The 12384-nt window shown below is 48.8% G+C and overlaps 5 protein-coding genes across 5 annotated transcripts; 4 read left to right on the forward strand and 1 right to left on the reverse strand.

The window, feature by feature from the left end:
- Window positions 1-358: 358 nt before the first annotated feature.
- Window positions 359-2740, forward strand: BKA67DRAFT_510101 (phosphatidylinositol 3 and 4-kinase-domain-containing protein; the record flags this gene model as incomplete). The annotated part of the gene is made up of 2 exons (XM_046097299.1): window positions 359-1800; window positions 1852-2740. The coding sequence occupies 2 exons, from the start codon at window positions 359-361 to the stop codon at window positions 2738-2740; spliced, it is 2331 nt and encodes a 776-aa protein (XP_045963851.1).
- A 565-nt stretch (window positions 2741-3305) lies between these two features.
- BKA67DRAFT_545535 (uncharacterized protein) lies at window positions 3306-4319 on the forward strand. Its single transcript, XM_046101330.1, has 2 exons — window positions 3306-3329; window positions 3410-4319. Exon 2 carries the CDS (start codon window positions 3763-3765, stop codon window positions 3979-3981), a length of 219 nt encoding a protein of 72 aa, XP_045963852.1. The 5' UTR covers window positions 3306-3329; window positions 3410-3762; the 3' UTR covers window positions 3982-4319.
- Window positions 4320-6325: 2006 nt separating this feature from the next.
- On the forward strand, window positions 6326-8278 carry BKA67DRAFT_686219 (S-adenosyl-L-methionine-dependent methyltransferase; the record flags this gene model as incomplete). Its single annotated transcript, XM_046109024.1, has 10 exons — window positions 6326-6390; window positions 6718-6829; window positions 6887-7045; window positions 7285-7370; window positions 7426-7607; window positions 7661-7822; window positions 7896-7995; window positions 8053-8122; window positions 8183-8196; window positions 8251-8278. 10 exons carry the CDS (start codon window positions 6326-6328, stop codon window positions 8276-8278), a joined length of 978 nt encoding a protein of 325 aa, XP_045963853.1.
- A 1198-nt stretch (window positions 8279-9476) lies between these two features.
- BKA67DRAFT_545540 (Yqey-like protein-domain-containing protein) lies at window positions 9477-10625 on the forward strand. Its single transcript, XM_046101331.1, has one exon. It carries the CDS (start codon window positions 9682-9684, stop codon window positions 10270-10272), a length of 591 nt encoding a protein of 196 aa, XP_045963854.1. The 5' UTR covers window positions 9477-9681; the 3' UTR covers window positions 10273-10625.
- Window positions 10626-10759: 134 nt separating this feature from the next.
- Window positions 10760-12240, reverse strand: BKA67DRAFT_529865 (uncharacterized protein; the record flags this gene model as incomplete). Its single annotated transcript, XM_046099145.1, has 5 exons — window positions 10760-10963; window positions 11015-11245; window positions 11403-11513; window positions 11556-11653; window positions 11778-12240. The coding sequence occupies 5 exons, from the start codon at window positions 12238-12240 to the stop codon at window positions 10760-10762; spliced, it is 1107 nt and encodes a 368-aa protein (XP_045963855.1).
- Between the last annotated feature and the right edge of the window lie 144 nt (window positions 12241-12384).

The following is a 12384-nucleotide window of genomic DNA, read 5'->3' on the forward strand; positions in this document are numbered from 1 at the left end:
ACAACTTCAAGCCCATCTCCAGTAATCCCAATCTGGCATTCTGAACCAGCTTCAAAATTTCCTTGTCACAGGAGCACTGCATTCGAAATCTGTATTCTACTACATTTCATTTCGTTTCTCTTTTTCCTTCTCCTGTCAGTTTACTTTCCTCCAAGCCGTCTGCGAGGCCTCCGTCCTGCTCCGACACTCGGGAGCCGGACAAAGAGCACTGACCCCTTAACTTGCTCAACTCGAACAACTGCACCACAGCGCAGCGTCCATCGCCAGAGATCAAGTCCAACACCAGCCAAGCAGAGCCGTTTCACCATGCGATAGCCCCGATACCCGTTGTACTTTACCTGCTTCACCTACCGCCACCATGCCTCGAACTCGACCCCCAACCACAGGCTACGAACGTTTGGCTCAGGCTGACCAGTTCAGCGACGATTCTGACGACGAGCCTTTGGGCCAGAGCTTCGCTTCTTTGCAGCCTCAGACCGCACCCAGATATGCCCCTGCCGCCCAGCCACGCCCTCACTCGGGCATGGCCTCCCCGGAAGCCACAAAACAGAGGCATCGTCCTAGGAGAGCGAGAACGAACTCTGGTGTGGACCTCAAGGCTATCAACGCCCGCTTGGAGAGGTGGGCAGATGAGATCGCTTCCAAATTCAAAAGGGGCAAGGGCAAGGGGAGACATGACGATGAAGAGCAACTCGAAATCCAATACAGCGTCTTCAAGGCTCCTGATGGTGTACAACCCGCCACCGCCGAATCTCTCGCGGCAACTGCACATCAGACTGCCATGTCAAAAGACGAGTTTGATGAGATAGTCCAGAGCGTCCGGACGGCTATTGATCAGGGCATGCATCCCAGCATGATTACGCAAGGTAGCTCTGGAAGCTATTTCGCCCGTAACCTCGACGGCAAGATCGTGGGAGTCTTTAAGCCCAAGGATGAGGAGCCCTACGCTGCTGGAAACCCGAAATGGAACAAATGGATCCATAGAAACCTGTTCCCGTGCTGTTTCGGCCGAGCATGCCTCATTCCCAACCTCTCGTATGTTAGCGAAGCAGCTGCTTATACTTTGGACTGTCAGCTGCGAACAAACATGGTACCATATACGGATGTCGTATGGCTATCGTCAAAATCATTCCACTACCCCTATTGGGACCGGCGAAGCTTCTATAGGAAGAAGAAGCCCCTCCCTAGCAAAGCCGGTAGCTTTCAAGTATTCTTGAAAGGATTCAAGGACGCCAATGTCTTCTTGAAGCAAAATCCATGGCCAGACCAATACTGGTCTGGGTTCCGCTCCAACGATACACACCGTCATAAGCAGAGAAAATGGGCCGACAGTTGTCGCCCCTCGAGCAGACGAGTCAACGGGAATGAGAGTGACGACGATTATGACACGCCATCACCCCGCCCTCTCGGCCCAGACAACTTCGTCTGGACAGAAGGGCTCAAGCAAGCGTTCCGAGAAGAGTTGGAGAAGCTCGTCATCTTAGACTATATTATGCGAAACACAGACAGAGGACTTGATAACTGGATGGTCAAAGTCGACTGGGAAAGCCAATCAGTGTCCATTGCTTCTGAACCTCCGCAATTTAACATGCATGTTGAAGACGATGAAAACGACCAGCCTGCACGGCCGGTGGATCTTACGGATGGAAACCAGACGAGGAGCCCAGGAGTGAACCCGTATAAGACGCAGAAACCCATGAAGGCAACTGGCTCCACGAATGTACGCGAACCCAACATCTCTATCGGCGCTATCGATAACTCCCTTTCGTGGCCCTGGAAACACCCGGATGCTTGGCGAAGGTAAGACCAAAAGCTCAGCTTGGCCATTATACGTACTGATTGTTTCTGCAGCTTCCCGTTCGGATGGTTGTTCTTGCCTGTTGATCTTATCGGGCGGCCTTTCTCACAAAAGACTCGTGATCATTTCTTGCCTCTTCTGACATCGACTGAGTGGTGGAGTCAAACGCAGCTTGCTCTCCGGAGAGTCTTCAAAATCGATCCGGATTTTCAAGAGAAGATGTTCTCACGCCAAATGGCCGTCATGAAAGGCCAAGCTTGGAACGTTGTTGAAACCCTGAAGACACCAGATCATGGTCCTTTAGAGCTTACGCGCCGTACCAGGGTATGTATCTGGGATGATCTCGTCGACGTCCCCGTAGCTGTTCCGATGCGAGCTGCCAGTACGGATATGCGCCGTAAGGCCGATCCTGAGGTACATGATGCTATCGAGGAGGAAATGGATATCGGCGCAGTAAACTCATCCAGCGCACCAACCCAGGCAGACGACCTTCTGGGTTTAGCTAGTCCCTTACCAAACCCTGGCCGTTTTGAGCTCAACACCCCAAGAGCGCAGTCGCCTGACGAGGCGACAACCTCGCCGCACGGTCTAGGAACGAACCACTTCGAAGATGGCAATACAACATCACCACAAACGTCATCATCGCGACCTAAGGTTTCACATGCGGGCCCAAGAGCCAGTTACCAAGGACCTGCGAGGTCTTCCGTTAATATTTACACGCCCCACCGAGAGAGACGTTTCAGCTATGCCACTGCAGCTGGGCGACGAAACAGCAACTCGATCGCTCAACAAATGTATGGAGATTTCATTGGAGACGATGCCGATATGGAAGGCGATTTGGGATACGCAGCGGCAGAAGGTATGGAAGGAAACAGGAGAAAGGTTATCGTTGAGCGCCTGGAGACTGTGAAAGCCAGAAATCCAGTATTCGAGTGTTGGTAGACGGTGTTTTGTGATTTCGGTCAAGCGGGAGTAAAACTTGGTACGGAACAACCAAGACCAAAATCCTAAAGAGGCGAGTGGCGGATCCATAAAAGGTTACAGGTCCAGTGATGGCAATAGACTTGGTTTTGGTCAGTGGTGTTCATCAGGTTCTGACTTTTCCAAAAAGTTTCCCCACCAGGGACAGGATACCCAACCAAGTATTATATAACCGATGTACGAACACAACGTTTAAGCTGTTCATGAGTCCGCAGACTGTCTCCTCATGGTCATCAAACACAGCAACCAAATTGATGACAACAAGGTCTCAATTGCCAATATGTTATATAGGTTTCATGCGCTCAGTCCCTAATTTAGCGTTGAGCTACATCTGCTAGAAATCTATACTTCACAGCCACATGTCCGATCGCTCATATATGTCCAGTCTTGCCTCACTCGGAAGGAGGCTACACCTTCACGGCACAACATTGAGACTTGTTGTGTCATAGACATCTGGAACGCCTGCATTTTCGCAATTTTATCTTCCCGTTGGAAATTAAGTATCAAGACAGACTATGACTTGTACTTACGATAAGCATCCAAGAGCTCTGTCAGTTGCGCCCCAGGTCTTCTTCCTCCTCCTCTTCTTCTTCTTCTTCTTCTTCTTCTTGTGGTGGCTAAGACTTGTAGATCCTGACAAGGCGAAAGTGACATATCACTTCCCCATGATATATTTGTGTCTGAATGCATGTCACGAAACTCGTCCAAGACGCCGGTGTTCGTATATCATAGTAGCAACAGCAAAACTTAGCTGACAGCACGGCGCCATACATACGAGACGGTTACAGGCTATTTACGTATGGGCAATGCTGGCATGAAGCGGCCGACCTACGCCGAGGCTAGAGGGCATCAAGTCATTCTTTGGGTCGTGGCTACGCGGTGATGCGCACACGAAAATCATCCATAATGCACATGGGTCCCTGAAAACTGCCCGCGGAGCGCTCAATTCGGTGTTGTCCGACTTCTACCTAGGCCAACGCTGCATGGAGTTCAATTGTGGCAGAATTGTAGCAGGAAGCCTGTTCGAATCCTCGTGGCTTGCAAACAATCCTTCTCGTTATGCATTTCTACCACACAGACCAGTAAGTGCAGGCAGCAAGACAAAAATGCATCATGTTAAGCGAGGTAGATTTGACCATGACGAAAAGTCTGCCAACACAGGCAACAATGCTGACCACGCATATCAATACCGTTTGGCCTAGTTTTTGGGCGTGAATAGCCTCACGTATTGACCTGTCAGGGTGATTCAAAACATCAGTACTGCTACATTCCCACTAGGTGGCATGGCCCGGCAGAGCGGTACGCCATCGGACAGCCATCGCCATCACATGCATATCAATTACCCTAACCTTAGGCCATTGCGCGAACCACCAATGGACAGGGATCATGAAAATCCGATGGGGTGGTTCGGGTGGATGCCAATTGACGGTCGAAGCCTTGTCCACCTCTAAGTTATTAGTTCAACAAAAAGCGAGGACTCAATTCCTCTGCCCATTTCTAGACACAAGGGACGGGATATCCGGACAGGATGCGGCTGGGCATTCCTCCTAGTGTAGAATGTCGAAAACGTCGATACTTGAACTTGAAATCAACAAGGGTGAGGGGGGATTCCTCAGGATTTTTGCGGACCATGAAGTCCTTCTGTCCGTCAGCGCAATGTCACCAAAAATAGCGCCAACGCCGAAGGAAGATTCGAAAGCTTCTGGAAGGCGTTTTGACGCTAACGTACCGTACTTTCGGATCCTGCAAGGAACGAAATTGAATTGATCAATACCAGGTACAGTATTGCTATTACGGATCTGTATGGTCGTCTCCAACCACTCCCTATTGGGACGTCCTCTGGAAGTGCCAAGCAAGGACCGACCACTGTTTTCTTTTTCATTTTTGCTTTCTTTTGGCCCTCGTCGCCATATCGAAGCTAATTTATTAAACACTTCTCGAAAACTTATTGAATGATTCAATAGTATCGAATAGCACCCAAAATAATCCACCAGAAATCATCCAAAAACACCAAGCGAAGGTCGCTCACATGATGGTGGGTCCCATCCCCCGACTAAACCAGTCAGCTCTTGGTTATGCGCGTTGAATCACCGGGTCCAACATTGAGGGGCACTTGGGACAAGTTGCCCTTGTCTATATGTTTTGAAACAACGGGGTGCTTACACACCGCCTCTGATATGACGCTTCGTTTCTGGCGGGCTATGGCATCAAAACGTAATAAGCAAATCATGCACAGATTGTACAAATGTCCACGTTCGGTCAAGCCGAGGCGATCGACTGGGTGATACTGCCACTAATGGAATTAGTAGTGCTGGTAAAGACACCAAACTGCATCTCCAGGTACTGAAATCCACATGTTAGCAGTGATGACCGCCAGGATCGCGCAAGTGGTAAATCCCATATCAAGGCGTATTGAGTTCTGAAAAGCTCTGCATAGCTTGAACGAGCGGTCGTTCGTTATAAAAATCTGTCGTGTTTTGCACATAACAGTCCGATATATATTTCAGTAAGGAGATATCGGCAGCAGTGTTTTTGAGGAGCATACCCCAAGAATAGCTGATGATTTGTTACACAAGTATCGATCCGATTTCTCGGGTCTAACCTGACGTTCTGAAAACATCCCGAAGGCACGGAAACCTTGTTTGCCACGAGTGGAAACAAGGGGATATCCCACCGACAGGTATCATCCTTGCGCGAACCTGGTAGAAGCATGGGGTCTATAGTTAGTTCTTCACGTGCAAGCTTTGCTGATCGTCCTGTAATTGGGCAGCTCCTGGGCGAAACGGGCAATGGTGCTGTCTTAGTAGCTCAGCAGTCGTCCTTCCATTACAAGTAATAATCACTCAGGGTCAGTGCCCATTATGCACGAGAATCCTTTGAATCTTTGATTGGCGATGCATCACTTGGGAAAACAGGGATACCAGAATTCGATCTCTGCATGACGCTTCGCCAGTTATGGTACCAGTTTGCCATAGTCAGGGGAGTAACATACATGCTGGCTGCACAGAATTAAGGACGAGATTTGGGCATTCACGAACTGTGCCCTACGCTGTGAGAAATGAGAATTTACCCGGTTGAAATTGATTGATTCCAAGAACTCATTGCTGGTCAGTTTGTCTTTCTGACATCTAGTTCCCAGCTTGTAGGTAGGAGCCAAGCTCAGCCCGTCCAGCAATGTATTGTGATTGATTATTTGTCTGCCCACTAGCGAGTGCGATGACTGTCGATATGGGCGAATCGTTTAGAATTTTGTAGCTTCTTCGGCGGCACTCTCGATCCTTAGCTGGTGTTCATGCCAGTTGTGATCAGTCGTTAAGTCCAGAGATGAATGCGAAAGTCATCATTGTGGCAGCTTGCCACCGGGACTGCCGGACTTTCCTTTCAGGAATCATGATAACCTTCTTGTGATGGACATGTTACTCCTGGGCAGCTGCAACCATTGAGCCCACAACTTCGATCCTGAGGAGGGAACTGGTAATTAATGAAACGTCTGTCTAATCTTGATGCGAATTGTAGATTGTGAAATTGTGTAGGAGTCTTTGAAAGATGGCCCAAGTCTCAGAATGTGGGGGATTTAATACGAACTCACAGCGGTCGAGACCTTTTCCCGGGTATGTACCTTGCGTACAATCTTCTGTACCACTCGGGATCGGCGATAGGTCATGGGAGGAGTGGTCGCTTAGCGTCGCCAACGTGTTCATCAAGGGTGTTTCTACATCCACACCTCGCCCAGTCTATATTGTTGAATGTACCCAGGAAATCGCGGAAGCTTGCCTTATGGGTATTCCTCTCTTATATAAACTGAGGAGATATGTTGGGCATTGTGTTGAAGCCATCACAGCGAGTTCCTGCTAGATTTTGATCACTTAGAGACAAATGACTGAGTAAGTAAGGTGGTGGCGACGCAATCACGTCCCTCAAGTGCTGAAGACACATAGCAACGGCGCCGACGAACTCCCCGAGGAGCATGAGGAAACATTCGAGTACCATGGACGATATTTCCACCGCCTCTCCAGAGACAGTAGGGCCTACTTTGTGCCAATCGATGAGGTATGGGCCCTCTAACAGGTTATGTCAACACAATATGGCAGGACTAACGCCGCCAAGGCAGAGAACCGGCGTCTTACAACCATGCACGAAGTGATAATCCTGAAGACTGGACGAACAATCCTACCACAACCTAACGCACTGCGTAGGGTCCTTGATTGCGGAACAGGTAACGGGTGCTGGGCCATTGAAGTAGCCCAGAATGTACCAACCTGCGAGGTGCGTCAAGTAGCAATTCTCAGGTTGGCCATGTAAAATGCGTGGCTTGATTGAAGGCAGTAATGTCTTTTGCTGATACCCCCATTGTCTACGTGATCCCTTCACTTCACTGACATTCCTCCATCGAGAAGATCTGGTAGTCTCCATACAACATACTCACATGCCATGCTGATAGTTGCTTGGGTGTTGACCGCGTACACAGGAGAATCAGGCAGATTCGGCTGACATGTCACACTTAGGTGCACGCTATTGATGTCTCAACACTTATGATGCCGTTCGGGTCACCACCAAATCTTTATCAGTACCAGTGCGATCTCAACGAAGCGTGAGTCTTTATTGTTTGCGGTAAATGTACGACTTGCTGAAGTTTCCACTGGTAGCATTCCTTATGACAACGGCTATTTCGATTTCGTCCATAGCAGGATGGTGAATGGGGGTATCAATACAAATCGGTGGAGCCAATATGTTCGCGAGATCAAGCGTGTTCTCGTCCGGCAAGGATGGGTCCAGTTGATTGAAGTCTACTTCAACGCTCAATGCCCGGGAGGCGACTATCCCAGCAGTGCGTAAATGCTCAAATAACTGGTGTATGTTTTGAGTATTGACCACGAATAGATGGTGCTCTTCGTCAATGGAGCAGCAAATATATGGAAGCAATGGAGCAGCTAGAGAAGGACCCGCGTGTAGGCATGCGCCTCGGAGCCATGTTAAGATCTGCTGGTTTTGTTGACGTCGAGGAAACTTGCGTGGAACTGCCCATGTGCAACTGGTCAACCGGTAAGCAGTTTCAAATACTTCCACGCTACTTTTCATAAGAAAATAAAATAAAATACAAACTAACACGTCGAAGACCCACAAGAGAGGCAGTTAGGTGCCTGGAATCTACCCAACATTACCGAGCTGCTATATTCACTTGCTCTGTGGCCACTAACGTCGCGACGTGGGTTGAGGTATCATTCTCAATCGCAAGTTCCCGAACGGGCATGAATGACTGACCAAAACTCCAGATTGCCGATTGAAGAATTCAACGAGCTGGTGGAAAATGCCAGAGCTGATGCCCGGAATCCAGATTACAAGGTAAGACTTCCAGAACCCTCTTGAATGGAAAGTGTTGACCAAATCGTGTAACGCGAACAGCCTTATTTCTCTGTGTAAGACATACACGGTTTTCGTTGTGGTCTAAGGTGCTAATTACGGTGATCCAGATACATTGCTGTTGGCCGAAAACGATAACAGGTGATTGAACGCATGGATCTGTTCATGGCTAGACATCTACTGCGGAATGGTTAGGGCGTCTGGTGGTCGATGAAGAGAACGCTTGAGATGGTAGAACGGGTGCTGAACTGTCATTAAGTACGTCAGGGTTGGACATATTAGGAAATGATGCGTTGCAGCCGGCTACAGCAGCAGACAATCCAGAAAAAGAACAAGAACCAGGGGGAGAAGTCGACCATGCGATGAAGCTCAATTAAGGTTTCACGCAGTAATCGGTGTGAACCTAGAAGGAGTAGGAGCGGCCCTTGTCTCGCTACCAGTCTGTTGGGTCAGAACGCTCTTTCTCGGCGGAGCTTAGTAACATAACACAGCGTGAGGCAAGCTGCATGAGTAGGCAAACACAGGAAATAGAGTACTTGATGACAGAGCACCCCCGGAGTAGCAATTAGCTGCGAAACGTTGAAATTGGATATGGGAGAAACGATTCTAATGGCGTAATGTAGTATCGTTGCAAGGCGCCAGGTGCTCACATTCTCTATGAAAGCTCGACTTTGGTGCAGCAGCAACGCCCCTCTGGGGTTTGATAACTCTATCCACCCATCACGATTTAGATCACCTCGGCAAGTACAAACCCTTTCCACGCGTACTCATACACGGCAAGTAAGCCGCTCTACTTGAACATGTGTCTTTGGATCATGGGGATATTGCAGTCTTAAGCTGAAGACCAGGGATAATCAACGAACCCACCTCCCCCCCTCCAATACAGTGCAATGAGGACCTCGATGCAGTTGACAGCAGTGAGATCACTCGGGGCGGTTGGATTGCTATGTCTTGAATTGGGTTTTGGGGACAATTTGCCATCCGTATAGTGCTGAACACATGCCTACGAATCAATTGCAATACAACGAGCGCCCCTGGCAGGTCATATATATGCAACGAGCCCCCTGGCGGAATATCGTCAATTCTCTTCTTTTCATGAACCTCGCGGTTTCAGGAGTGACCCTTTATTATCACCGAGATCAAATTGGCAACGTAAAAGCTTGAAGTTGATATGATAGGTAGATGTTCTCTGTTGATCTGGCAAAATGCACAGTCATGCAAGCCACATATAGTTGTAGGTACGTACCTGCGCTAGTGAGACGTCATTGGTCAATTGAGAGCTCACCCAAAATTTCCCATTTCGAGCTCGATGAAGGCCCAATTCGCGTGTTGAAAGATTTTATTTCAGCACAGCACTTTCACAACCTGCAGCTTACTTACGTATCATCTGTTAAACTTTCGGAAACGCCCTTGTCCCGCATGCCCGCCTAGCATATAGCGGCTAACTTAGTACAACTCGAACTGCGAGCTCAATTGCATCCACGCCAAACCAACGAAGCGCGACGGCCAGGTAGCTAAGCTCTTCACAAGCAAATATCACAATGGCTTCTTTCATTCCTAAGCGGCTGCCATCGAGCTTCATGCGGGCTCGTCTGGCGCCCACTGCCCCTCGTGGAATGGTCCGATTCTACTCCTCAGACCCTGCGCCGCCACCGCTGCTACAAAAGCTCAGGACCGATCTCAAAATAGCTATGCGTGCTAAGGACGCTGCGCGACTGACGGTTCTGCGCTCAATCCTGGCGCAAACTCTTAATGCTTCGAAGACTGCGAGTCCCATCAATACCGACGCCCAGCTAGTGGCACTTCTTCGCAAGACTGCCAAGGCTTCTGAGGACGCTTCGGCCGAGTTCAAGGCTGCGAATCGCGACGATCTGGTAGAGAAGGAGCAGGCACAGATCAACATCTTGAACGAATACGTATCAGGCAGTGGTGTGCAAGTCGTTGGGGAGGACGAGCTGAGAACGATTGTCTCTGGGGTCGTGACAGCGTTGACCAGCGAAGGCTCAGTACAAGGCAAGGCCAAGATGGGAGATGTCATGAAGCAACTACTCGGCCCTGGCGGACCGCTAGACGGCAAAGATGTGGAGAAGGCACAGCTCTCGAAGATCGTGAAGGAAGTTTTGGAGCAATGATCTTTGCCTAAATTCACCCTTGTTGGCTTGTTATGTAAGTGTCTCACTAATGTAAAAATCCATGTATCAAACCTGTACAGCATGTGGTCGGCCATGCAGAATCGAAGAGATTACCACTCCCTTGTACCGTTAGAAGATATCATCGGCATCCATGTTGTGTCAAATGATCAATTGTTGAAATCAAATGGGAACGGGTCAGTCACTCAGACGCGTGCAAACTCACGTCCACGAGAAGTTTTCATTGGCTCGGTTTTCGGTCAGCTGAGATCGCTGCGTTCTGCTGGTTAAGACTGTTTCTATCCCAGAATAAAAAACCCAAAACTCCAGCTGTATGATCTATTAAAAATTCCGACGGCAATGATTTCCCTAAGGTAAATGAGTTCTAAACGCTTCGCTGCCTAAACCAGATTTCGATCCTCTATGTTTTCTCTGAAAAGAAGCTCATCCAAGTGTGCCCCCAAACAAGCCAAGTCAGATTTTCTCAGACTCAAAGAGAAGCTGTACGAAGCTGTGAGTCAGATTCAGCGGCAGGGGCCTCCTTTCCCTTCGTCTCCTGAGGCTGCCAGGTGTCAGCATCACCCAAACGATCAGCCGTAAGACCTCCCCGACCAGGATGCCGCATGCCAGCTTCGGCCTGTCTTTGGTAAGAAACCTTTCTCAGACGCTCAGCCTCTGCGGGAGTTAGGTGTAGCTATTGGTGTTTAGCAAGATATCAGATCGACAATGTTTGGACAAGACCCACATAGATTTCAATGCCGACAGCATGGAGAGCGACTGCCAACCACCCAGCAGGGCCAAAAGTCAGGTTGAATGCAGACGCGATCTCGACTACATTTCCATTGTAATCGGCGTTGACAAGGACATTTTGACTGGGGTTCGCGCCAGAGAAGAATTCGGCACATTGTGGGAATAGAGCCATAGTTGTATTCGCACTTCTGAAAATGTACTCGATTTTTTCGCAAGGTTGGGCAGTCTGTTCATGGGGGACATCAGCTTTTCTTTCCGCTTGTTGGGGATTAGAACATTCCCATCATAAATGGAAGGAGGAGAGAATGGGCAGGGATGGGTAGCATGGAGATTTCTTCGGATATTAGGAAAGTATGAATGCACAACACATTTCAATCACTTACATAATAGCCGCCAATCTTGGAGAGAATAATAACGGCGATAATCATGATGATGCGCATGGTTATAATCGCTCCAGCCTTTGCGATACCATAGTTGTCAGCCAACATGTTTCGCTAACCCCGATGTGAAGTACTCATTAATGCATGACTACTTACATAAAACCATGCCCTCAGCATCCAGGCTCGATGCTGTTCGATTTGCAAACGCTTGATGTTTATGACAGCTAGAACCAAAGATCCCACGAACATTATGCCTATATGAGACAATCAGAGTCAGTATTGTTGTGTGGAACAGCGACAGAAAGTGTTTTTGTGCCGCTTCGAAAGACAACGGAGAAATAGCTGGAAAGGGTACGGGGGATTTCGAGAGTGGCATACCCAGTAATCCCATGGCAGTCTGAATATCGACACCGCCACCGAAAGCGTGTCGGGCAATCATAAGAGCACCAATCGTCCCGAGTAGGCTGAGTAAGAGGACGATCCAGCCATTGACGCGGTGAACAATCATGGCCTTGTATCGCACAACAGGAATGAACTGAAGACAAGCTAGAAGAGCCGCTGGCAGAATGCAGCCCAGATGAAGAACGATGCCGATTTTCGCCGCGTCAAAGTTGGTGTAGTAGTAGCACTCTCCGGGAAGAGCACCATCAGATCCATTACTCCCGCAGAAAACGCCCCAAATATTCAGATATTGCAAGCGAGCAAGTGTAAAGCCGAAAAAAGCCCCCAGAAAGATAAACCAGAGAACAAAATTATAGCCTTTCGAGAAACCGATGGGGTTGTAGATCTTTCGAGCTCGTGCTACAAAAGCGTTGGCTGGAGGCTTCGAGGACTGAACCATTGTGATCAAAGAGAGACTGCTTAATATGATAGAGCAATACTTGTTGTACTTGTCTGCGACCTGCGTTTGTATGTATTGATGTGCTTTGAGAAGCTGAACTTTTTGACTGCTGTTTGAGTTGCTGTATATATATGTAAATATATA

This window comes from Truncatella angustata (assembly GCF_020726525.1).
Source record: "Truncatella angustata strain MPI-SDFR-AT-0073 chromosome Unknown BKA67scaffold_1, whole genome shotgun sequence".
In the NCBI taxonomy this organism is placed as follows: domain Eukaryota; kingdom Fungi; phylum Ascomycota; class Sordariomycetes; order Amphisphaeriales; family Sporocadaceae; genus Truncatella; species Truncatella angustata.

Bases quoted from the DNA above. Each gene is read 5' to 3' on its own strand.
- BKA67DRAFT_545535 (XM_046101330.1), top strand. From the start codon at position 3,763: ATGGAGTTCAATTGTGGCAGAATTGTAGCAGGAAGCCTGTTCGAATCC.
- BKA67DRAFT_545540 (XM_046101331.1), top strand. From the start codon at position 9,682: ATGGCTTCTTTCATTCCTAAGCGGCTGCCATCGAGCTTCATGCGGGCT.